Consider the following 27146-nt stretch of genomic DNA (forward strand, 5'->3'; position numbering starts at 1 on the left):
CACTTTAACCCAGAGGGGTGTCTTACCCTTTACTTAACTACTGTGGAAATTTCTGCCTGCCATCCTGCAAGGAGGAAAGGCAGTATACAAACCTTTTGGTCACTCCGCTGTTCCTGGGGAATGTGATGTTGATGTATGAACTGTGAAGTCCACTGCAAATGCAAATCGTGCTCAAGGGAAGATGATTTTATAGGTTTGTCCCTCTCTCGGCTCCATACCTGAGAGCCTTTTTAGGCAAGGGTGATTTTAACCTTCAGGCTGGTAATAGATTATCTAGGTCTCATTTCTCCAAACAAAAATCTCATTCATGCTTGTCGAGAGGCCAGTGCTAAGAAAGACACAGGATCTGTGCTTTTGAGTATTAGTGGTTTCGCTGTGTGAGGATCTCAGAGTGCCCTTTTTACCCTCAGCAAGAAAATCTCAGTTCATGGATTCCTGAAAACATCATGAAGAAAGAATGTGTGTATTTTGTCGAAAGCTCCAAAATGTCAGATGCTGGGTAAGTGTTTTTAAGGTTCCCTCCCCTTCAGCTTTGTCTTCTTTCTTCCGTGCCCGGGGGGACTCTGCACAGATAAGGATGACCAAAGCCCTGGCAGAGGGTCCATACTGCTCTTGCTGTTAGCTGCTACACAGCCGGACCTCAACTCACGGCGACCCCGTGCACAATGGAACAACATGCTGCCTAGGCCTGCGTCACACAGTTGTGGGCCATCGGCTGATTTTTGGAAGCAGACCACCAAGTATTTCTTCTTAGTCTTAGTCTGGAAGCTCTGCTGAAACCTGTTCAGCGTCATAGCAACACACCAAGCCTCCAGTGACAGATGGGTGGTGGCTGTGTGTGAGATGCATTGGCCGGGATTGAACCTGGGCCTCCTGCGTGGAAGGCGAGAGTTCTACCACTGAACCACCATGGCCGTGGGTCCACACTAAGGACTCCTTACATCTGCATAAGGTTGAGGCCTTAAAGCACTTCCGTCCATCCCCGTGAGCCTCTGTGAGGGAGGTGTTTCACCTCCCCCTGCCTCAGATGAGGAAACTGAGGTGTTTAAAGTTTAAATGACTTGTCTAGGGTTACAATATGGCACCTATGCGATGATGCTTGGACTTGAACCTAGTGACCAGGGCACCATCTTCCACGCCTCTAGGATGCTGCCCCTCTGGAAAAGTGTTGAGATCAAGTTGCTGGAGGGGATCTTAGGGGAAGCCCTTGTACTAATGGGACGTCGAGGTCCAGGAAGTGGCTCCGAATTGCCCCACAGCCCACCATGGTGCTTTGCCTTCCCTAGACCCCCGAGCCCATTGTGTGTGGCTGCCAAGCCTGCCCACAAGGGCAGAAGTGGCTGCTTTGTTTCTGAGTGGCTGGACACGGCCCTCCCGGGCTGTGGGCTCCAGTGGGGGCTATCCACGAGTGGATTCAAACTGCAACTTTTAAGTTGGTAGAGAAAAGGTTGGCAGTTCGTATCCACCAGCTGCTCTTTGGAAACCCCGTGGAGCAATTCTACTCTGTCCTGTAGGGTTGCAGCTGCCCTTTGAAATCTTCTGTTTAGCTCTTTTATTTCATCATTTCGCTTTAGCAAGTTTCAGAGTCCCTTCTGACATACATTTTGGTCTTTTCTTTCTTTCTTTCTTGTCTTTTTAATGTTCTTTTGCTTTCTTCACGTATTATGTCCATACTTAACTTGTCTGGCTGCTCTCCAGACTCATGAGATGGTCTCCAGACTCAGATAGGATATACTCAAAGTTGTATTCTGATTCTCGTGGACTTGTTTTAATTTTCTTCAGCTTCAGCTTGAACTTACGTATGAGCAGTGGATGGTCTGTTCCACAGTCGGCCCCTGGCCTTGTTCTGACTGATGATATTGAGCTTCTCCATTGTTTCTTTCCACAGATGTAGTCGATTTGACTCCTGCGTGTTCCATCTGGTAAAGTCTATGTGTATACTTGCCATTTATGTTGTTGAAAATGGTATTTGCAATGAATAAACCATTGGTCTTGCAATATCCTTTCATGTGATCTCTGGCGACATTTCTATCACCGTGGCGGTATTTTCGAAATACTGCTCCTTTTTCTTTGTTTCCAGCTTTTGCATTTTAATCACCTGTATTTATCAATGCATCTTGATTGCATATTTGATCAATTTCACACTGCAGAAGTTGGTAAAAAACCTTCCATTTCCTCATCTTTGGCATTAGTGATTGGTGTATAAATTTGAATAACATTCATATTAACTGGTCTTCCTTGTAGGCATATGGACATGATCCTATCACCGACTGCGTTATATTTCTGGGTACCCAGAACCGATCTTTAAAAGTTCTTTTTGACGATCAATGCAACACCATCCTCTTCGAGTTGTCATTCCTGGCGTAGGAGACTGTATGATTGTCTGATTCACAATGGCCAATACCAGTCCATTTCAGCTCACTGATGCCTAGAATATTGATCTTTACGTGTTCCATTTCATTTTCAACGACTTGAAAATTTCCTGGATTCACACTTCCTATATTCTATGTTCCTATTATTAATGGATGTTTGCACCTTTTTCTTCTCATTTTGAGTCTTGTCACATCAGCAAATGAAGGTGCCAAAAGCTTGACTCCATCTACATCATTACGGCCGACTCCTCTTTACAGAACCCTGGTGGTGCAGTGGTTAAGCAATTTGCTGCTAACCAAAAGGTTGGCAGTTCAAATCCACCAGCTGCTCCTTGGAAACCTCATGGGGCAGGCAGTTCTACTCTGTCCTATAGAGTTGCTATGAGTAGGAATCGATTCAACGGCAATGAGTTTTTTTTTTTCCTCCTTTGAGGAGGCAGCTCTTTCCTAGTCGTATTTTGAGTGCCTTCCACCCTGAGGGGCTCATCTTCTGGCACTATATCTGAGAGTTTTCCACTGCCGTTTGTAAGGTTTTCACTGGCTAATTTTTTTCAGAACTAGATCGCCAGGTCCTTCTTCCTAGTCTGTCTTAGTTTGGAAGCTCAGTTGAAACTTGTCCACCAAGGGTGGCCCTGCTGGTATTTGAAATACTGGTGGCAAGTCAGATGGCAGGCTGCCGGCTCCTGTCCCAAGAACTGGAGGTCAGAGGATGACGAGTCAGATACATGATCCAGAGATGGCGAGCTCTGCTAGAACATCTATATATAATGGATGCAGGCCACACTTCCAAGGAAACTCTGCCTTCAGCTGATTGGCTGCTCATCCAAAAAAACCAAACCCAGTGCTGTCGAGTAGATTCCGACTCATAGTGACCCTGTAGGACAGAGTAGAGCTGCCCCATAGAGTTTCCAAGGAGTGCCTGGCGGATTCGAACTGCTGTCCCCTTGGTTAGCAGCCACAGCACTTAACCACTATGCCACCAGGGTTTCCTTGGCCGCTCATAGCAGATCACAAAATGGAGGATGATTACATGAGAATTGTGGCCTAACCAAGATGACACATAACCTTAACCATCACACCCTCCTTGACCACAATCCTATACCATGAAATAATCTTTCCTTCTTGTATAGTTATCTTTTTTTTTTTTTTTAACCCAGTTGTCAACTGTAATTGTATGGTTCTGTGTTTCTCTTTATTGCTAGCTGCTGGACTCCTTGGGGACTGGGACCAAGGCTTGCTTATTTTGTTACTGCCTATTCGGTGCGCATAGTTGGCCTCTGATGCATATCTGTTGAATGAGTGAATGCTGAAAGAGGAACATCCTATGGGTGGGAAAGAGAAGAGGGTTATGACATGAAATCAGGTATGGATTATCAGAAGTGATAGTGTCATTTCCTAAGCTAGAGAGTTGTAGCCCTGCGTCCTGGGATATACTGAAAAGTACCCTCTCTTCACGCCACTAGCCTGGCTTCTCTTCTGATAAGAGCCTTTATTTCTCACTGAGTAATCCCAGGAACAGACCCCTCGCTAGAGAAAGTTGCCGCTGTGCTCCAGCCAACAGCGTCACAGCTGGTCTCCTCTAAGGGACTTGGTACCTGGTCAGAGTTTCTGGTTCAGGACAGGCTATTCCGGCAAAGTACAGAAAGTGCTTTGTGTTGAGGTTTCCAGTTGAAGCTACTTGAAGACAGGCTTGTGATACATACCCTTTCAGCTACAGGAATTGTTGCCTTCATAAAAATGTTGCTGAATGTATGAGGTCATCTGGTTTCTGGTTGATTGGGGGTTGAGGACACCAATTAATTGTATTCCTTCTTCCCTTTGAATCCTGGACCAGTGGCGTCAGCAAGGATTGCGGGGACACAGGGAGGATTTGAGGACAACATGGGGCTTGCTACCCCTCTGCTACTTCTTCCTACTTTGAAGTAATAGGGCTCAGGATGCATTTGGTTTAGAAACTTCCAGAGGCACCTTTATTACGATCAGGTTTAATGGAGGGAGCTGCTGCAGGGAGACGGCGGATGGAGCAGCATTTTAATCCAGATGTTAACTCTGAGTGTGTGTGTATGTGTGTGTTAATGTAAAGAACTATATATATAGGGAATTGACAGACACAACCCAGTGAAGGTTGGAAAAATAGATGAAAGCACCTAGAGATATTTTATTGTGAGTACATTACAATTTAGTTAATTAAAACAATTACCGTTTATGAACTATCGCTGTTTCCTAATTGCTGTTGTTAGCTACAGTCTGGTTGGCCCTGACTCATGGCGACCCCACGTACAATGGACTGAAACGTCACCTGGTCCTGCATCATGCCCATAATCAATTCTGGATCTGACTGTTGTGATCTGTAGGTTTTCATTGGCTGATTTTTGGAAGTAAATCACCAGGCCCTTCTTCCTACTCTGTCTTAGGCCAGAAGCTCTGCTGAAGCCTGTTTAGCATCACAGCACCATGCGAGCCTCCACTGACAGATGAGCGGTGGCTGCGCTTGAGGTGCATTGTCTGGGAATCGAACCCAGGTATCCCACATGGAAGGCGTGAATTCTACCAGGGAACCACCAGTGCCTCACAGTTCTTAATTTAGGGGTCTGTAAGGAGAAATTGGACAGGCATGCTTTGAGTTCACTGTAGTTGTGAGTCATTGTGCTCACAACCCCAGGAGCACCTTGTGGGTGCTCCACGAGAACAGGAAACATGAGGCATTTGAGGGGTCTTTTTCATGAGTGGTGAAAGGCAGGGCTAGAAGAGCCTGTGGACACTGAGTTCTGGCTGGTGGCAGGTCTCTTAACTGATCCCTGGTCCTCTGCATGGTTGGTTATTTTGTGCTAATTTTACAAATTATTTTCCACATAGAGCCTCATTTGACACTCAGAAATTTTTGCAGGATACAAGGGAATGTATTATTTTTCCCGCTTTAATTATTGAGAAATTGAAAGTCAGAAGCGCTCAAGGTCATACAGCTGATAAGTGGCAGAGAAACCCAAGTCTTTCTTACTCTGATAGTCTTTCCCCTATGTCATTGGCTCAAGTTCATCTGGTTTTAAAATTTGATTTTTTTTTTCATCCGCATCTAGTCTTCTAGGTCATTTGTTTCTAGAAAAAAAAGTACAGAATCTAAAAATATTTATTGACTTCCAGTTAAACAAGGTATAAAGAACACATACATTTATCTCCTCTCTCGTGAAACCCCGATGAAATAGCAGTAAAGGAATTAAAAGGCTTCAGCTCACAAATACGAAGAAAATAAGAGAAGAGGTAACAGTTAAAAAGAGATGTGGTGGCATTTTTGCTAGAGGAAAATCAGCATACAGGGCAGGAATGCCCAGAGACGGGATTCTTCTCCTGTAGCATAACCAGGGGAGCCTAGCTGTGCGGGTAGGATGGTGGGAGCTTGCATCCTGCTAGCCCTGGGTCTGCAAGTTCCTGCTTTGAGCCTGCATTGTGTGCTGTTTTTTTTTCTTAACTTTTTATTTTGAAATAATTATAGATTTACAGGAAGTTGCAAAGATAGTATAGAGAGGTCCCGTGTACCCTTCACCAAGCTTCCAAAAGTAGTTACGCTTTGTACAACTCTAGTACAGTACCAAAACTAGCAATTAGAAATTGATACAATGTGTATATAGTTAGATATATATTTTTTTTAATTTATGATGGTAAAATATACATAACAAAAATTTGTATTTTAACCATTTTTAAGTGTGCAATTCAGTTCCATTAGTCACAGTCACAGCCTTATGAAACCATCGCCACTATTTCCAGAAGTTTCTCATCACTCCAGTACTTCTTAAGCATCAGCTCCCCATGTCTTCCCTCCCCCCCCAACCCTGGGTTACCGCTGAGAAACTTTTGCCTCTATGCATTTTCTGACTTATTTCATTCATCATAATGTTTCAAAGTTCATCCATGTCACAGCATGTATCAGAATTTCATTCGTTTTCATGGCTAAATAATATTCCGTTGAATGGACATACCCAATTTGTTTCTCCATTCATCTGTTGATGGACTTTTGGGTTGTTTCCACCTTTTGGCTATTGCGAATAGTGCCGCAGTGAACACTGGTGTACAAGTATCCGTTGGGGTCCTTGATTCAAGTCTTTGGGTACGTATCTAAGAGTGGAATTGCTGAATCATAATGGTAGTTCTATTCAACTTTCTGAGGAACTGCCAAACTGTTTTCCATAGTGGCTGTAACATTTTATATTCCCACCAGCAATGCATGAGGGTTCCAATTTCTCCACATCCTTGCCAACACTTGTTATTCTATGTTTTTCTGGTAACAGTCATCCCGTTTTGTGTAAGGTGGTATCTCGTTGTGGTTTTGATTTGCATATCCTTAAGGACAAACGATGTTGAGTGTCTTTTCATGTGCTTATTGTCCATTTGTATATCTTCTTTGGAGAAATGTTTATTCAAGTCCTTTGCCCTTTTTTAAAAATTAGATTTTTCGTCCTTTTGTTGTTGAGTTGTAGGAGTTTCTTTATAAATACTGATATTAAACCCTTATTAGATATGTTTCCCAAATATTTTCTCCCATTTTGTAGCTTGTCTCTTTACTTTCTTAGTGAAGTTCTTTGATATAAAAAAGTTTTTAATTTTGATGAATTCCATTTTATCTATTTTTTTTCTTTTTTTGTTTGTGCTTTTGGTGCCACATCTAATAATCTATTGTAAAAAACAAGGTCCTGAAGCTTTATCCCTACGCTTTCTTCTAAGAGTTCTGTGGTTTTAATTCTTTTTATATCATTTTGTTAAGTGTAGATTTGTGTAACTACGCCTGCCATCAATATATAGATATCTCTCTTGTGTTACCTCCCTGTAGACACATCCATTTTCTTTCCCTCACTGTCATTAGCCATTGGAAACCACTAATCTTTTATTTATCCCTGTAATTTTGTCTTTTGAGAATATTATATAAATGGAATCATACACTGTGATCTTTTGAGACTGGATTTTTCTCACTCAGTATAAAACCCACTGCTGTAGAGTCAATTCCGACTCATAGTGACCCTACAGGACAGAGTAGAACTGCCCCATATGCTTTCCAGGGTGTGCCTGGTGGATTCGAACTGCAGACCTTTTGGTTAAGAGCCGTGGCTCTTAACCACTGTGCCACCAGGGTTTCCTTACTCAGTATAATGGCTTTGAAATCCATCCAAGTTGTTGTGTGTATCAATAGTTCATTCCTTTTTATTGCTGAGTAGTCCATTTACTTTCAAACTATTTGTATAACTGTATTTAAGGTGAGTTTCTTATAGACAAAAAATAATTGGGTCATATTTTTTTAATCTACTTTGTTAATCTCTGACTTTCAATGGGTGTGTTTAGAACATTTACATTTAGTGTAATTATTCATATGTTAGGCTTAAGTCTTCCTTTTTATTTTTTCTGTTTTTATTTTTCCTAGCTTCTTGTGGATGATTTGAACATTTTTTAGAGTTCCATTTTGATTTATCTATAGTGTTTTTGCATGTATCTCTTTGTATAGCTGTTTTAATGGTTGCTGTAGGTATTACATTTTATGCACAAAAACTCGTGGCAGCCTACTGGTGTCTACCGGTGTTGAGGACTAAGGTGAGTCTGACCCAAGCCATGGTATTTTCAATTACCTCATATGCATGTGAAAGCTGGACAATGAATAAAGAAGACCAAAGAAGAATTGATGCCTTTGAATTATGGTGCTGGTGAAGAATACCATGGACTGCCAGAAAAACAAACAAATCTGTCTTGGAAGAAGTATCTCCAGTATACTCCTTAGAAGAAAGGATGGCGAGACTTCATCTCACATACTTTGGACATGTTATCAGGAGGGACAAATCACTGGAGAAGGACATCATGGTTGGTAAAGTAGAGGGTCAGCAAAAAAGAAGACTTTCAACAAGATGGACTGACACAGCAGCTGGAACAATGAACTAAAACATAGGAACAATTGTGAGGATGGTATGGGACATGGCACTGTTTCATTCTGTTGTACATAGGGTCATTATAAGTCATAACCGACTCAACAGTGACTAAGAACAAAAACAACACTACCACCTGGTGTTGACATTTTACCAGCGTGAGTGTAGAAACCTTACTTCTTTTACATCCCTTTACCCTTTATAAGTGTCTTAAATATTTCCTCTACATACATTGAGAACCACATCAGACAATGTTATAATCTTTGCTTCAACTATCAAATATCGTTTAGAAAACTCAAGGAAAATTTGTTGTATTTACCCATATTTTTACTCTTTCCATTGTCCTTCCTTCCTAATGTTCCAAAATTCCTTCTTTTGTCATTTCATTTATGCTTTTTGTTATTGGGTGCCGTTGAGTTGATTTTGACTCATAGAGACCCCATGTGACAGACTACTACTGCCCCATAGGGTTTTCTTGGCTGTAATCTTTATGAAATCAGATTGTCAGGTTTTTCTCCCACAGAGCAGCTGGGTGGATTTGACCCTCAGATTAGTAGATGAGTGCTCAGCCATTTACACAACCAAGGCTTCTTTCATTTTTGTCTAGAGAGCCTCCTTTATCCATTCTCTTAGGATAAAAAAGATAGGTCTGACAAATTCCCTTAGTTTTCCTTCATCTGAGAATGTCTCATCTTCCACTTTATTCCTGAAGGATATTTCTGCTGGATATAAAATTCTGGGTAGGTAGCTTTTTCTTTCAACATTTGAAAAATATCGTGCCACTTCTTTCTCGCCTTCATGTCTTCTGGTGAGAAACTTGCTGTTGTTCAAATTGCTTTTACCCTATAAGTAAGGTGTCGTTTCTTTCTCACTGCTTTCAAGATTTTTTCTTTGCCTTGAGTTTTCAGAGGTTTTACTATGATGTGTCTTGGTCCGCATTTCTTTGGATTTATCCTGTTTGTGTTCGCTCAGATTTATGAGTCTGTGTTTTTATGTCTTCTTTTTAAAATTTGGAAAAATTCAACCATTATTCTTTGAATACTTTTTTAGCTTTCTCTTCTTCTGGGACTTGGATGACACGAATTTTAGAAGGCTTCTGTTTGCAGTTTTTCGCCTATAAGCTTTGGAGCTTTATTTGGCTTTAAAACTATTTCCATGTATTGATTTGGTAAAATTTAAGATTTTTTTTTTTTAAAAATAGCATCCCCTTCCTCTAGAAAAAGAGAATGAAACATAAAATTACAGACAATTCTTCTTCTCCATCCATTTCTACTTAGTGTTTGGTGGTTTTTGACTCAGCATTAACTTTTTAGAGACACTAGGCTATAAACGTCTTTGTTAGTCCACAAGCTTCTTCAGGACAGGGAGGAGATTTCATTTATGTTTTTATCTCAGCCTAGCACAGGTTGTTGAATGAATTAATGGAAAGGGCATTATTTTATATGTGTAGCGTTGACTCAGCAAACACATATGGTGCTGCCCTGCACATCAGTGTTGCAGGGACACAGTTCTCAGTGGCACCCCCTGAAGGGAGTGGTGCATGTCAGGAAGTCAGTGCTGGGCAGTGGGGCCAGGCAGATCCAGAGCCAACCCTGACCTTGCTGAGTGTGAGGCTCGAGAAGTTATTAACTGCTGTAAGGTTCAGTCATCTGTTTGTTAAATGGGGCAGTGGTGCCTACTTGCTGAGATTATGTGTGGTCAGCTACGAGGCCAGCACAGTACACACCACAAGCTTCCCTTCCTTCTCTTCTTCAAGGATGCTCCAGCCTCATTGGAGAATTTGAACTTGTATTGAGTATTTGCCTTATTCAAGGCACTTGATGATCATTGGCCTTAATGGTGAACCTATTTGCTTGAAGAAGTTTCTATAGCTCCTAGGGAGGGAATATAGCATGGATTCTGGGTCCAGGGAAACCCTGGTGGTGTAGTGGTTAAGTGCTACAACTGCTAACCAAAAGATCAGCAGTTTTAATCAACCAGGCACTCCTTAGAAACTCTATGGGGCAGTTCTACTCTGTCCTATAGGGTTGCTATGATTCAGCATCGACTTGATGGCAATGGGTTTGGTTTTGGTTTTTGGCCTTGGTTCAGGCATCCTGGTTTGAATCCCAGCTCTTCTTGTGTTTTCTGGGTGACCTTGGGCAAAGTACTGAATAGTTCTGTGCCTTGGTTTCCTCATCTGTAAAATGGTTATAGCAATAGTGTCTTTGTCTGAGGGTTGGTGGGAAACTAATTGTAATACATACAGGTAAGTGTCTGGAATATGCCTGGCTCATAGTGGGCACTGTAGATGCATTTGCTATTATCCCATACCCTGTGCTTGGGGGTAAAATGATGGCTTTGAGTGAGGTGAAAAGATTCTTAGAAGCCTTATTCTCTAATCCCAGCCCCAAATTAGAGACGAAGAAATCAAGTCCCAGAGAAGGAAAACTGACTTGTTCCAAGACAAAACTCAGTGGTAGAGGCAGACCAAGCACCCCACTCCATGGAAGCCTTGTGCTCTTTCTAGATCTTTCTAGATCAGCTAAGGAAGGCTCAGTGGAGCTTTGTGTTTCATGCCTGTCTGTGTCTTCTGTAACTGGTGGAAGTTGCCCAAGACAGGTGGGAACTGTAGACACGTAAGGCTGGAGCAGCCCACCTACCTACCTGCCTGGGCACAGCTCTTCATCTTTCCACCTGGGAACATCAAGTTGGCTGAGAAGACATCTCCTGTCATCTTTTTTGCAGACTGAAGGTTTATGGGAGGTGCAGGAACCCTCCAACTTGGGGTGCCTCTTGGGCTTTATCCACATCTGGGCCCTGTGGATGGGTAGGTGGGTGACCTGTGCAGTGTCTTCACAGGAAGGTGGTGTGTATGTGTGGCTACACGCGCGAGCAGCACTTGGAGGAGGCCATCAAGGCCCACGTGTTCCAAGGCCAGGAGTGGGACCCCAGAAAGCACATCCAGGAGATGCCCACAGATGCCTTTGGTGACATTGTCTTCATAGGCTTGGGCCAGAAGGAGGGAAAGGTGGGTCTCCATTGCTCTGGTGCTCTTCATTGTGGGCTTAAGCCCACTGCTGTTGATCTTGGAGGCCCCACAGCAGCCCCAAGATGGCATGTGGCAGCCCCATGATAACATGTAACAGTCCCATGGCAGGTTGGGGTGGGCAGGCTGAAGTGGGCAGGCTGGGGTGGGTTGTGGCCCTTTGGATATGTGCCGACCATGAATAGCTGCCGTCTGCTGACACAAGGTTTCCTCCCACTGACCTTTCTCTGCAGTATGTCCGAGTCTCCCAAGACACACCTTCCAGCGTTATCTACCATCTCATGACCCGGCACTGGGGTCTGGATGTCCCCAACCTCTTAATCTCGGTGACGGGTGGGGCCAAGAACTTCAACATGAAGCCGAGGCTAAAAAGCACCTTCCGGAGAGGACTGGTCAAGGTGGCCCAGACCACAGGTAAGAGCCCTGTCTGCACAGGCTCATGTTGGAGGGGCTGCCCAGAAAGTAATGGGGAGGGGGTGGGGGTAGGGTGAGCAGGCAGCTCCAGGTGAGGGCATCCCTCCAAGGCTGAGTGGTGGCCATTGCGATTGGAAAGACCCTTGGGGTCATTGAGTCCATGCCTTTATAAATGTACTGTGGCTACTGTAACAAAGTACCATACACTAGGGTATTACAACAACAGACATACGTTCTCTTACAGTTCTTGAGGCCAGAAATCTGAATTCAAGGTGTTGGCAGGGCCACACTCCCTCCAAAGGCTTTAAGGAAGGAAACTTCCTTGCCTCTTCCAGCTTGTGGTGACTACAGGCATTCCTTGGCATGTGGCTGCATCACTCCAATCTCTGCCTCCATCATCGCATGGCTGCTGTCTTAGTTATCTAGTGCTGGTATAAACAGAAATACCACAAGTGGCTGGCTTTAACAAATGGAAGTTTGCTCTCTCACAGTTTAGGAGGCTAGAAGTTTGAATTCAGGGTACCAGCTCCTGGGGAAGACTTTCTCTCTCTGTGTGTTCTGAAGGAAAGTCTTTGTCATCAATTTTCCCTTGGTCTAGGAGCTTCTCAGTGCAGGGATCCCAGATCCAAAGAACGCACTCTGTTCCTGGTGCTTCTTTCTTGGTGGAGTAAGGTCCCTCTCCTCTCTGTTCAATTCTGTCTTTTATATCTCAAGAGATTGACTCAAGATACAGCCTAGCCCTGTAGATTGAGTCCTCCCTCATTAACATAACTGCCTCTTATCCTGCCTCATTAACATCATAAAGGTTAGGATTTACAACACAAAGGGTGATCACATCAGATCACAAAATGGTGGACAACCACACAATACTGGGAATCATGGCCTAGCCAAGTTGACACACATTTTGGGGGGACACAATTTAATCCAAAACATCCATCTTCCATCTGTGTGTATGTCTGTGTCTCTTCTCTTCTCTTGTAAGGATTAGGACCTATCCTACTCTAATATAACATCATGTGAACTAATTACATCTGCAAAGACCCTATTTCTAAACAAGGTCACACTCACAGGCACTAGGGTTAAGACTTGAACAAATCTTTCAGAGGACATAATTCAACTCATAACACCCCCTCGACTACAGATCATGACTCCACACCTGGGTGGAGAATCGTTGGGTCAGACTTACCCAACTCCTGGCTCCTCCCTTGACATCCTACTGCTGCCTTCCAGCTCGTTCACGAGACATAAATGGCTCCAGTGTATAACTCCACTAGTGACTTGCACCTACAGGTTGCGCTGAGTGACAAGTTTATGGGATGGCATGGGCAAACGATTCCCAAGTGGGACAGAGTAGCTTGAGTTCATCATGGGGACAGTATTGAGAGTTTCTGAGAACCAACTCTATACTTATCACTTAATCTTTCCATCACCTTCAGGTAAGTAGTTATATTATTTCTATATTTAACCGTAAGAAACTGCGTCATTGAGTTGAATAGCTTTCCATGGCCGCACCACTGGAAAGATTATGCAGGGGCCAAGACTTCTCCCTCATGCTCTGCAGAGCCCAGAATATCACAATGTGCTGGGCTACATGCCCTTGGGGACTTGAGCTTCCCTCATAGTGATGATTGATAAGTAGAGTGTCTGTGTCTCCAAGGTGGGTCACACTGGGGCAAGGTAGCAATGAGGAAAGCTGTGTTTTGGGGTCTAGATGAGAGCAAAGTCGTAGAGCAACTCCAAGGGTTTGGTTTTCACAGAGAATGTGACGCCCACCCTTGACTTGATCTTTGCCCTAACCCAGTTGCCATCGCACTGACTCTGACTCCGACTCCTGGTGACCCCATATGTGTCAGAGGGGAATTGCGTACCATAGTTTTCAGTGGCTGATTTTTTGGAAGTAGGTCACCAGCTTTTCTTCTGAGGCGCCTCTGGGTGGACTTGAACCACCAACTTTTTGGTTAGCATAGCAGCTGAGACCATTAACTGTTTGCAGCACCTAGGGACTCCTAGGCCTTTGCCCAGAAACAGTCTCAACCTGAGTCTTACTTGGCCTTTCTCGGTTTTACCATTTCCCAGTGGATGATGAGGGCCATCGCCTTTTCCTCCATCCTGCCTGTAAACTGACTCTTCTCAGCCTGTTCACGTGGGACTTGGTCAAATGTAGCTCACCCTTATCCAAGTACACTAGTGACCTTCGCAACGTCTTCATCTAATACCATAGCTTCATTAGGTGTGCATCTGTCTCCTGGGTAATACAGGTGGCAGCTTCATCACATGTCTTGCCAGTGTATCATTTTGGCTTTCAGTGTCAGTGTCCTTGCTGCCCACTGCCTGGCCCAAAGCCAGTGCCACATGCTTTAGATTTTTTAAATTTATGGCAGCACCGTGGCTTGCTTGTAGGTGCCACTTTCTGTGGTACTGGTCAAAGAAACAGCAAACATTGATTTGTGCTTATGGCTCAAGGCAGTGGCTGTGGGCCAGGGTTGCAACTCCACCCCATGTGTCTTCTCAACTGGGGACACGGGCCAGAGGAATGAATCTTACTTTGGACCAGCTGTTCTTGTGGAAGAGGTAGTGGAGCAAAAAAAATTTGGTGTGAACTCACTGTGCTCTGACGTGGTGGTTGTTCTACCAGCCTGCATATCATTGACCAGAGCAGGACCTTGGTCAAGCCCAAAAGTGGGGTGGAGAAGCTGATTTCCCACAGGGAGCCATTGCATGTCCTGTGGCCATAGTATGTCGGTTTAATCCCTTACAGGGCATAGGGAGCAGGAATACAATCTACCACATATGGGTCCCAAAAGCCGAGAGGAAGAAGGGAAAGTTCTTAAAGTAGAACAATAGGTAGAAGTAGGAGTAGGAATAGAAATAGAAGAAGTAGAAATAGAAGTAGAACCAGAATAGAAGGTGAAGAAGTAGAAAAAGTAGAATAAAATAGAAGAAATAAAAGTAGATATAGAAGACATAGAAATAGAAGAAATAGAAATAGACCTAGAAGAAGTAGGAACAGGAACGGAGGAAGTGGAAGAAGTAAAAATAGAAGTAGGAGTAGAAATAGAAGTTGGAGTAGAAATAGAAGAAGTAGAATTAGAAATAGAAGTAGAAGCAGAAATAGAAGAAGCACAAATAGAAGCAGAAGAAGTAGAGGTAGATTTCAGAGAAATTTCCCAAGATTGGAACAGAGCAGAGGTAGCAGGAAGGTGGGAAGAGGAGATGAGACCTGGTCTGAAGATGGATCTCTATTCCTGTCCTCCCTATTTCTACCTGAACAACATGGAAAGTCATTGCCCTGTGGTTCCCTGAGCTGCAACATGAACACATACTCATAGTGCGTGTTCTTAACCCTGGATTTGAGAATCATGCCTACGAATGTATTTGAGACCTCCTTGAGTAAGGGGCTCTGCAACACTAAGGAATGAGTATCATTAACCACAAAAGGACCTGGGGTGTCAGGATTTTGCCTGGCAGCTGCACCTGTGCACTTGCAGGCCCTATGACTTCTCTGCTCCTCTTCTCCAGGGGCTTGGATCATCACTGGGGGATCCCACACTGGGGTGATGAAGCAGGTGGGTGAAGCGGTGAGGAACTTCAGCCTGAGCAGCAGCTACAAGGAAGGTGATGTCATCACCATTGGAGTTGCCACGTGGGGCACTGTTCATAACAGGGAGAGTCTGGTTCACCCTAAGGTGAGTAGAGCCTGCCCCGGGGTGGGGGCAGGTCAGAGAGGGAGAGTAGTGGTAAGGAGAGGGTGTGGGGAACACGCCCATAAATGAATAGATTTCCATCTGGGCACCAGAGGGAAGAATGGGGTTCAGGTGACCCACCCAAGTCCTGCCCATGCCATGAACCCAGTGACCTGGAACAAGCAGCTTCCATGGTTGGACTCCAGCTGCGTTCCTCAAGACCATGGGGAGGATTAACATAAGAGCCATATCAGAGCCACCATGGTTTGGGGGCTATCCTCATGGCCACTCTGATGAAAAACCATGAAATGGACTTGGGGAGGGAAGTAACTTTGATAAGGTCACAGCCAATGAGCACCTGAGCTGGACTGAGCCCAAGCCATTCAATCTCAAAACTTCTGCATGCTGAGGTCCCTCCCCATCCTCCAAAAAAAAAAAAAAAGTTGCCATTGAGCAGCCCCATGAGTGTCGGAGTAGAGCTGTGCTCCACAGGGTCTTCAATGGCTGGCTTCCTGGAAGCAGATTGCTAGGCCTTTCTTCTGAAGCACCTCTGGTGGGCCTGAACCAGCAACCTTTTGGTTAGCAGCCAAGTGCCTTAGCCGTTTGTGCCACCCAGGGATTCTGAGGTCTCTCCAGCCCAGGAATTCTGTGGTGGTGTGATTCCAGACAGTCAATACCCACTGTGAGCTTCCCTTGTAGGAGGGACGACAGAGCTCACATGAGTCTGTTTAATTGGTTTGGCAGTGAGAATCAATTCCTTAAATACGAAGACTGGAGTTGGAAAAGGTCATGGGATTCATTCAAAAAGTTTTTTAAGGGCATGTGACATTTGATGTAGTGGGCACAGGTCCAGCTAATTCACATGGTCAGGAAGGTTAGGGAGACATTGATCCATGACTTGTGGAGGAGACTTTCCTGTAACTACCACATTTATGAGTGGCCATTTATGCATGGGGTACTCCACCTGCTCTGGCAAAGGCCACTTGCACTTGATCCTGAGGGAAGAGCCTCCTTGGGGTGGTGACTTCTCTGCTAGTCACAGATGCCCGTGGGGGGCTCAGCCAAGAACTTGTCAGCCTGTGCTGGCCTTTGTCTTCCTTTTGTTTCAGAATCCAAGATGAGTACAGCTGGGCTGGGTTGGATTGACTGTTGGGTCTTTCATGCTTATTTTAGTGTTTGGAAAATTGAGGCCAAAAGAGGTTGGGAGATTTCCAAGATCCCCCTTTACCATGCTCCCCATTTCCAGTTCATAAGACTTCCCGTTATACCACACCCCCATCCTCTATGGCTGTAGGTGGGAACTACCCCTGAAGGTGCAAGGAGATCCTCCATCCTCCATGGACCCCAGAGGATGTGTCTCCTGGCCTAGCAGCTCCTGTGTATGAATGTCCTGTGGCTGCTGTAACAAAGTACCACAAATCTGGTGGCTTAAAATGTAAATGTATTCTCTCACAGTTCTGGAGGCTGAAAGTCCCAAATCAATATTACCTGGCCAAAATCAAGGTGCCAGCAGGGCTGTGCTCCCTCTAGAGGCTCTAGAGGATTCTTCCTTGTCTCTTCCACCTTCTAGTGCTGCCAGGCATTCCTTGATTTGTGGCTACATCACTCCAGTCTCTGCCTTCATCTTCACATTGCCTCCTCCTCTTCTGTGTGTGTCTAATCTCCCTCTGCATGCATCCCTCTTATAAGGACATTTGCCTAGCCAGACAGTCCAGAATAATCTCCCCATCTCAAGAGTCTTAAACACATCTACATATATCTTTATTCCAAATAAGGTGACACTTACAAGTTCCAGGGACTAGGACTAGACCCGCCCCCCCCCACCAGAAGTCCCTGAGTGGCACAAATGGTTAACATGCTCAACAGCTAACTGAAAGTTTGGAGGCTCAAGTGCACCCAGACAGAGGTGCCCCAGAAGAAAGGCCTGGCGATCTGCTTCTGAAAACTCAACCATTAAAAACCCTATGGAGCACAGTTCTACTCTGACACACATGAGGTCACCATGAGTTGGGGACCAACTCAAGGGCAACTGGTTTGGTTTTTTTGGTTCAGACTCCCCCCCTCTCCCCTACTCAGTGTTAAAGCAATGGTGCTTTCGTCCGCCAATCTAACTCTTGTCTGGCCATCCCAGGGTGGCTTCCCTGCTGAGTACGTCCTGGATGAGGAAGGCCAGGGGAACCTCACCTGTCTGGACAGCAACCACTCCCACTTCATCCTGGTAGATGATGGCACCCATGGCAGGTATGGGGTGGAGATTCCCCTAAGGACCAGGCTGGAGAAGTTCATATCAGAGCAGACAAAGGAAAGGGGAGGTAAGTGGGGTGGGCTGTCAGACACTCTACGGGGAGCAGTGGCTGCAGGATGTTAGGGTGTTCATTGGGGTGGCACGCAGTGGTACACTGGATGCTCCTGTTTTTCTTCTCCCACCGTCTCTTTACACTGGGTCTGTCAGAGAAGAAGTGGCACTGGATGATGTTAAGACAGGCAAGGACAACCTTATCACAAAATAATTTCTGGAAGGGGAGAGAAGGGGTTAAAGGAAGGATGGGAAGAAGTACCAGGGGCAATTGGGCAAGACCCAAGAGCCTCTGAGTCTCTTACTCACTTAAGAGGGGTTGATGGTTGGCCTGAGGTTGCAATTAGGGCTAGTCTGCTGGGAATATTTTCTTTTCTTACGATAAGGCCACCTGAGTCCTGGGAGACTCAGGAAGAAGAGGAACATGGGGGTTGGGTGCTCAGAGAAAGGAAGGTTTGGGAGACATTCTAAAGTTATTTAAACAGAGTAGACCACTTACTACGGCACTGGGTCTGGGTAGACCACTAAGCCCTTCTCAGTCAGTTGGTCATAGTAAGCCTTCTTCTGAACACCCGAGAATGAGGAATGTTCTTGAACAAAGGGCTCCAGTAAGATTCAGTTCAGTGGGGATGACCTTCTTCTGCCCTTGCACTGAGACCTCTTTGACCAGTGGGAAGAAAGTCAGGGCAGGCCCTGCTTCTCTGCCCACATTCAGGTCACAGGCCGTTGTACAGTCACTTGAGACCACAGCGCAGTCTCAGAGTCAGAAGTGAGGATATAGAAGGGTCAAAACTTGGAATTAGATGTCTGTTCCTTGTAGATGGAATGGGATGGATTCAAGGAGATTTGGGGGTCAAATACACAGGATGTTGTACGTGACTTGAGGAGGGGGTGAAGAAAGGATAAGAAAGAATACAGGGAGGTATCTAGCCCTATTACCTGAATTGGTGCAGAAACCTGTACAGCCCTGAGCCTCAAGCCTGGTGGGCATCATAGTACCCTGCAGGGTTTATCAGAACAGAGTGCGCTCCCCTCCCCAGGGTCTCTGGTCAGGAGTTCTAGTAGAGCTGAGAATTCTGCATTCGTAGCCATTCCCAGGTGATGCTGTTGCTGCTCGTCCAAGGACCCCACTTGGAAAACCCCAGCTTTGACAGAGGAAACCCAAGTTGGGGAGTGTTTGGGATGTGAGTGTGTGCAGACAGTGAGGTCACTGCTGGCACCTGGATAGAAAACTGACTGCCCAGGAAAAGGGATTTGTAAAGTCTTAATAAGGCCTCCTTTCTGCTGTGCTGGGTGGGGCTGGCTGGACTGACAGAAGACAGGCTTCCCTGGTCTTGCTCTTGTCCCATGTAGGATACTCCCTTGCCTGATGTGTTCCCAGGTGTGGCCAGATTTTGAGCAATCACAAGAATAGTTACAGAGAAAAGCGGCCTGACGGTTCACAGCAAGTTGAGTGGCCTGCCTGGTAGAGTAGACAGGCATGGGGTGTGTGTCTTAGTCACTTAGTGCTGCTATAACAGAAGTACCACGAGTGGATGGCTTTCACAAACAGAAGTCTATTCTCTCACAGTTTAGGAGGCTAGAAGTCTGAATTAGGGTACCAGCTCCTGGGGAAGGCTTTCTCCCTCTGTCAGTTCTGGTAGGAGGTCCTTGTCATCAATCTTCCCCTGATCTGGGAGCTTCTCATCACATCCAAAGGACGCATTCTGCTCCCGGCACTTCTTTCTTGATATGGTATGAGGTCTTATTCCTCTCTGCTCAATTCTCTTTTTTAGATCTCAGAAGGGATTGACTCAAGACACAACCTAATCCTGTAGATTGAGTCCTGTTTCATTAACATCATAGAGGTTAAGATTTACAACACAGAGGATAATGCATCAGGTCACAAAATGGTAGACAACCACACAATACTGGGAATCATGGCCTGGCCAGGTTGACACACATTTTTGGGGGACACAATTCAAGCCATAACAGGGAGGGTTTGGGGTGTCAGCTCTAATCAACCACGACCCTAGTCCTTCCTTCCATTCAAGAAAGTGAACGGGAGTAGAAGGCAAGTGGGCAAGAGAGGTTGGACAACCAGGGTGTTCTTGAGTTTGCTGTGATTTATATAGAGTAATTCAGAAGGAAGGCCTGGAAATCTGCTTCCAAAACTCACAGCCTTGAAAACCCTACCGAATGCAGTTCTACTCTGTGCACATGGGGTCTCCGTGAGTCAGAATTGACTCAATGGCATTGGGTTTTGGTTTATATAGAGTAGGTCAACCATCTGCAAATCCTGGAGTGTCAAACTTTAAAGCTACTTATTCCCTGCAATACATCTTCCAACTGATACCTCACCAGGTGACTAGGAAAAGCAGCTTCAGTACTGTGAGCTGGAGAAAGCAGGAGAACGGGGAAAATTATCCCTATGATGGAGGGCCTGAGTCCTCACCCCTTAATTCGGGGCATCATGTTTTGTCCTAGGGGTGGCCATCAAGATCCCCATCGCCTGCATGGTGCTGGAGGGCGGCCCTGGCACGCTGCAAGTGAGTACTGGCTGGACTGGGTATGGGCTGCTAGGGTCAGGTCCCAATGCAGACGGGTAATGGGCCCAAGGAACCCGTTTGCCATCATTCTAGGGGATCATTGACAAGAGATGGCAATGGGCTTGTCCACCTGAGAAGGAGGAAGTGAGGGCCCACCATGTGACAAGGGGACCATTTCCAGGTGGGATGAGCAGGGAACCTGCTGGATGGTGCCCTAGCATGGGAGGGTGGACTTGGCTCAGAAGAGTTGACTGGTATAGACGTTAGAGACGGGCTCCAGAGTGGACTGGAGCAAGGATGGAGCTGGTGACCCTTGATTTCCAGGCCCCCCCTGGGGCATCCAGTGTGATTATTTCTACAAATTCATCACTCAGACTCCCCCAGGAGTGTTTTCGAAGTGCAGACCCTTGGACATCCCACCCCTCCCCTCCACCAGGTCTATGGAATCAGCAGCTGTATTTAACATCAACTCCTCTGGTGACTTTAATACGTTGCTAATAGACTATCTTGGTTTTCTAGTACCGCTGTAACAGAAATACCACAAGTGAGTGGCGTTAAAGAATAGAAATTTATTTTCTCACAGCTCAGGAGTCTAGAAGTCCAAATTCAAGGCACCAGCTTTAGGGGAAGGCTTTCTCTCTGTTGGCTCTAGGGGAAGATCCTTGTCTCAGCTTCTGTAGCACTGGCGTTCCTCAGTTCCTTGGTGATCTTCCCATGGCCTGTATTTTTCCCTGTTTGTGCTTCTTGTCTCTGTGTCTACGCTAGTCTTTATAACTCAGCAGTGGTTAGGTTTAGGATACACTATACCGTTATACCGACAGGGCCTCACTAACATGGCAAAGAAAACCCTATTCCCAACAGAGATGTTGTTGTTACGGGAACAGCTCCCCAAGTCTTTTCTCCCACCAACTTTTGGTTAGCAGCCGAGCACTTAAACCATTGCATCACCAGGGCTCCTTTACACTGGTGTAGGGGTTAGGTATAGGGATGACACAGGTATTGGGATTAGTGCTCCAGCATGTATTTTGGGGGGACACAATTTAATCCATAACATGGACCTTTATTCAGAAACCATCCTGTGGCGTGTGGTCTAGCCTCTTTAATGCAAACTTGACCAGTGTTATTTCTGCCGTAGGAATGTCCAATGACATTACAGCCTGAGGATTTGGGGGCAAGAGTATGAACATTTTATTTATGAGGTAGTAAAAAATGTCCCTGTTTATCAGGAGGTCAGAATGGAGCCCTGGGTGTCCTGGCTGAATGGGAATACAGTTGATCCCTGTTATTTGGAATTCACCTATGTCTAAGTCATTTAGTGCTGCTGTAACAGAAATACCACAAGTGGGTGGCTTTAACAAAGAGAAATTTATTTTCTCACAGTCTAGTGGGCTAGAAGTCCAAATTCAGGGTGTCAGTTCCAGGGAAAGGCTTTCTCTCGCTGTTGGCTCTGGAGAAAGGTCCTTCTTGTCAATCTTCCCCTGGACTAGGAGCTTCTCTGCGCAGGAACGCCGGGTCCAAAGGGCACACTCTGTTCCCGGTGATCCTTTCCTGGTGGTATGAGATCCCCAACTCTCTGCTTACTTCCCTTTCCTTTTATGTCTCAAGAGATAAAAGGCAGTGCAGGTCACACCCCAGGGAAACTCCCTTTATATTGGATCAGGAATGTGAGCTGGTGAGGGTGTTACAATCCCACTCTAATCCTCTTTAACGTAAAATTATAATCACAAAATGGAGGACAACCACAGAATACTGGGAATCCTGACATAACAAAGTTAATACACATTTTTGGGGGGACATAATTCAATCCATGACAGCCTACTTGATAAAATTTATCTGTGCCTCCGAAATCAATGGCTTGTGGCATTTTCCTGGTCATTCATGGGCATGCACAGAGTGGTAGAAAATTTGAGTCCCCTGACCCATGTGCCCAGCTGAGGTTAACGAGGTGACACTCTGCCTTCTTGTTTCAGCTCTCGTACTGTAAACAAATGTCCTTTTTGAGATCTGTTTAGTGCCAATTTCTTTTTCCATTTTTGTACTTTTTGTTGATGATTTAGCTGTTTAAAACACTCCAAAGTGTAGTGCTGAAGTGCTATCTGGTCTTCCTAAGTGCAAGAAAGCTGTGATGTGTCTTATAGAGAAAACTTCTGTCTTAGATAAGCTTTATTTATGCAGTTGTTATAGTGCTGTTGGCCATGAGTTCAATGTTAATGAATTAACAATGTGTATTAAATGTGACTTTGAACAGATATATACACAAAACAAGGTAACATATTGATCAGTAAATAAAAATGTTGTGACCAAAGGCTTGCAGGAGCCTAACCTTGCATTTCCTCTGGAGCAGTGGTTCTGTATTTGCCAATATAGTGTTTGTGATGACTTTATAGGACAGAACTACTACGAATAACAAGGATTGACTGTATATAGAGATTCTGGTCCCCCCCCCCCCACAATGTAGGCTGGCTCTCCTGACAGATGGCAGCTGGGCTCTGCTAACTCACCCCAGAGCAGCCACCTACTCATGTTGGAGGTGTCCTTCCTGCTTGATAGCTTTGTTAGAAGTCACTTCCTGGAATTGAGCAGAAGCTAGGTACCCTACGGCCTTACCCTGGGCCTTAGAGAATGAGTGTCACTCCTCATCCATGTGGTGGGCTTCTTTTTGTGGAGGATGACACTTGTGACCACAGAAATATCATGGAACCTTTATCACGGTTGTGTTGGCGGTCAGCCTGAAACCACTGGTGCACCAGGTGTCCACCCCATAGCTCATCAGGATCAGCCACATTCCCCTCTGAGAAGAGGGGTGCTCCAAATAATGAAGGTCTGAAGTAAATTTCTATGGGGCAGTTAGCCCTGAAATGAAACACTGTATAAGTTTGAGAATTATCCATTTCAGAAAGTGTCAGAGAGAGGCAAGGATCCTGGAACCTGTGGGTCAGTGGGGCACTAAGATATACTTACCCAAGGAGCCCTGGTGGTGCAGTGGTTAAGTGCTTAGCTGCTAACTCAAAGGTTGGTGGTTTGAACCCATCAGCTTCTTCACAGGAAAGAGATGTTTTACACTCTGCTTCTGTAAAGATTGCAGCCTTGGAAACCTGTGGGGCAGTTCTACTCTTCCTATAGGGTCGCTATGAGTCAGAATCAACTTCACGGCAATGGGTTTTTGTATTTACCCACCTGGAAAAGGCACATTATTTTGTACCATTTACAAGCCTTCAAAGAAGCCCTGGTGGTGCGCTGGTTAAGAGCTCAGCTGCTAACACAAAAGGTCTGCGGTTCGAATCCACCAGCCACTCCTTGGAAACCCTATGGGACAGTTCCACTCTGTCTTAGGGTTGCTAAAAGCCAGAATCGATTCGACTGCAATACATTCAGATTTTGGTTTATAAGCCTCCGAACAGCAGCTTTATAATCATGCTAATTGTATAAGTTTCCTGAGGCTGCTGTAACAAAATACCCAAAACTAGGTGGCTTAAAACAACAGAAATCTATTCACTCACAGCTCTGGAGGATGGGAATCCAAAATCAGAGTGTTAGCAGGGCCATGTCATCTCCAAAGGCCCTGAGGGAAGACCTGTCCTTGTTTTTCCTGGCTTCTAGTGGCCCAGGTGTTCTTTGGCTTATAGGTGCATCATCACATGGCGGTCTTCCCTTTTGTGTCTGTCTGTGCCTCTGCCCCTCTTATAAGGACACTGTTTTAGTCATCCAGTGCTGCTGCGACAGAAATACCACAAGTGGATGTGTTTAGCAAAGAGAAGTTTATTCTCTCACAGTCCGGTAAGTTACAAGCCCAAATTCAGGGCATCAGCTCCAGTGGAAGGCTTTCTTTCTCTGTCGGCTCTGGAAGAATGTCCTTGTCCTCAATCTTCCTCTGGTCGAGGAGCTTCTCAGGTGCAGGGACCCCGGGTCCAAAGGACACACTCTGCTCTTGGTGTTGCTTTCTTGGTGGTAAGAAGTCCCCAACTCTCTGCTTGCTTCTCTTTCCTTTTATCTCTTGAGAGATAAAAGGAGGTGCAGTCCACACCCCAGGAAAACTCCCTTTACCTTGGATCAGGCTGGTGACCTGGGTAAGGGTGGTGTTACAATCCCACCCTAATCCTTTTAACCACAGGCAAAGATTATGATTTATAACACATAGGAAAATTAAAACATGGAGGACAACCACACATAGCCTAACCTAGCTGATGCATTTTTGGGGGACATAATTCAATCCATGACACTAATCATACAGGATTAAAAAAAGCCAAACCAAACCTGTTGCCATCAAGTTGATTGTGACCTATAGTGACCCTACAGGACAGGGTAGAACCTCCCTATACTGCCCGATAGGGTTTCCAAGGAGCAGCTCGTGGATTCGAACTGCTGACCTTTTGGTTAGCAACCGTAGGTCTAAACCACTATGCCACCAGGGTTTCCATTCAGGATTAGGACCCATCATACTCCATTACACCCTCATCTTAACTGATAACATCTTCAAAGACCCTATTTCCAAATAAGGTCATGTTGACAGGTACCATGGGTTAGGACTTCAACACATCTTTTAGGAGGGACACAAGTCAACCCATAACACTAGACACTTGCCCTTTTAGACTTCAAATGGCCCCATATTTTCAAGATATTTTTATGAGCCTCAGGAATCCCTTATATATTTTACCATTTAAAGAGAGTTACTGGGGTGAGGGTGGAAGACCATGGTCTCAGGGGACATCTAGGTTGATTGGCATAATATAGTTCATAAAGAAAACATTCTACATCTGTCTTTGGTGAGTAGTGTCTGGGGTCTTAAAAGCTTGTGAGCGGTCATCTAAGATACTCCACTGGTCCCACCCCATCTGAAGCAAAGGAGAATGAAGAAAACCAAAGACACAGGGGAAATATTAGTGTAAAGGACTAATGGGCCAAAAGTACCACAGTCTATATCAGCCTCAGCCCAGAACAATTAGATTGTCTGGCTACCACCACCAACTGCTCTGAAAGGGATCACAATAGAGGGTCCCATATAGAGCGGGAGAAAAATGTAGAACAAAGTTCAAATTAACAACAACAACAAAAAGGCCAGACTTACTGGTCTGACAGAGGCTGGAGAAACCCTGAGAGTATGGCCCCTGGAGACCCTTTTTAACTCAGAACTGAGGTCACTCCTGAAGTTCACCCTTCAGCCAAAGATTAGACTGGCCTATAAAACAAGTAACAACACACATAAGGAATGAGATTCTTAGCTCAATAATGTAAATGAAACCAAACAGGCAACACATGCCCAAAATCAAAGACAAGAAGGCTGGAAAGGACAGGAAAATGGGACGAGTGGGAATGGGCACCTGGGGTGGAGAAGAGGAGAGTGTTGACACATTGTGGGGATCGTAACTAACATCACAAAACAATTTGTGTATTAATTGTTGAATGAGAAGCTTATTTGCTCTTTAAACATTCACTTAAAACACAATAAAAAGAAAAAATGTGTTATTTTTAAATAGCACACACTAATTTATGTTGAGAATAAGGAAATGTAAAGGGGAGACAGCCTGTTTTTAAACAGATGGTGTTATCCTTTTACGATCAACATTCTACATGGATTTTATAAACGCATTCTAATTATTAACAATAACAACAACGAAAGGCAGCATGGCCAGTGGGCTCACCCTCCTCCTGTGCTGCAGACCATCTACAATGCCATCACCAGTGGCATCCCCTGCGTGATCATGGCAGGCTCAGGCCGCGTGGCTGATGTCATCGCCCAGGTGGCCAACCTACCCATCTCTGAGATCACCGTCTCCCTGATCCAGAAGAAACTGAGCATGTTCTTCCAGGAAATGGATATCTTCAGAGAAATCAGGATCGTGGAGTGGACCAAAAAGGTAAGGCAGATGTGCATGCTTGTCGACGGGACAGGTATATGGTAAGCAGGACCACAACATGCAGGGACCCCTAAGATATAGACAGACAGACGTTAGGTAGATGATAGATATATAGGTGATAGATAAGATATAATAGATAAATAGATGGGCTGTTTCCTGGGAGGATTCTTTGAGAGGGCTATGAGTGCTTCTCCGACCCTTGGTTTCCCCGACAGTAAACAGGGGCTGCAAAATAGTCAGTTTCCATATCTCTCATACAGCAAAATGAAGATAAACAAGGCTGTCAAAAACATTGGAAATGATCACGTACAGGGTTAGATGACTAATGTGAGTTTTGGGGTAAGTCTGTGAACAGCATTGGTTCAGCCTGTGTTTAATTTCAGGTTGTGGGTTACATGTTCTATCTATGCCTCCCAGCCAAGGATCACAGGATCATAGCTGTAGTTGACCAATTTGAGTTTAGGACTCATTGAGTGAGGGGAGACCACACACCATGGGGAGCTGCAGGGTGTCAGGAAAAGGGTAGCTACTTTATTTATTGTATAAATCAAGCGCTGGGCTAAATTCAGGAGATGGGAATGGTTGGGCTTTTAGGAATGGAGGTGGGGCATGTGAGGGCGCCTCTAGGTGTGGAGCATGATCTGCTCAGGGGCATGGTCAGGATGGCCCAGCACAGATGCATGAGGAATGGGTACAAGCCTGGGGAGAGGAGCTGGGAAGGCAGGGCTGGGCTGTGTGTGGCTGGCTGGAGAACCAGGGGAAGGAGTTTGAAGGTTATTTTGAGAGTGGTGGTCAGGGAGTCCCTGGCAATTTTTAGGAGGGGAGTGTGTGATAAGATGTATTTGTAGAATGCCCACCCTGGCCACAGGGTGAAGGAGTTTCGGGGACAAGGGACTGGTAGCAGGCAGAGCAGCTAGGAGACATTGAGGTAGATAGATGGATGGATAGAGTGATAGATGATGGATAGATGGATGGATGGATGGGTGGATGGATAGATTAGATAGGTAGGTAGATTGATGATAAAGACAGGTTGATAGATAATTAATGGATAGATAAGATAAAGGTAACTA

At 45.2% G+C, this 27146-nt stretch overlaps 1 protein-coding gene across 6 annotated transcripts in view; it reads left to right on the forward strand.

Annotated features, from left to right (window-relative positions):
• TRPM2 (transient receptor potential cation channel subfamily M member 2) overlaps nt 1-27146 on the forward strand; it is a 96052-nt gene that overhangs the window by 913 nt on the left and 67993 nt on the right. For all 6 annotated transcript variants that reach the window (XM_064279539.1, XM_064279540.1, XM_064279543.1 and 3 more), the window contains exons 2-8: nt 411-499; nt 11114-11282; nt 11534-11714; nt 15234-15400; nt 17529-17709; nt 20160-20221; nt 25879-26076. In XM_064279539.1, coding sequence (XP_064135609.1) covers nt 411-499; nt 11114-11282; nt 11534-11714; nt 15234-15400; nt 17529-17709; nt 20160-20221; nt 25879-26076 — 1047 coding nt within the window. The remainder of the gene's footprint in view (nt 1-410; nt 500-11113; nt 11283-11533; nt 11715-15233; nt 15401-17528; nt 17710-20159; nt 20222-25878; nt 26077-27146) is intronic.

Source organism: Loxodonta africana, chromosome 2 (genome assembly GCF_030014295.1).
Source record: "Loxodonta africana isolate mLoxAfr1 chromosome 2, mLoxAfr1.hap2, whole genome shotgun sequence".
Taxonomy (NCBI): domain Eukaryota; kingdom Metazoa; phylum Chordata; class Mammalia; order Proboscidea; family Elephantidae; genus Loxodonta; species Loxodonta africana.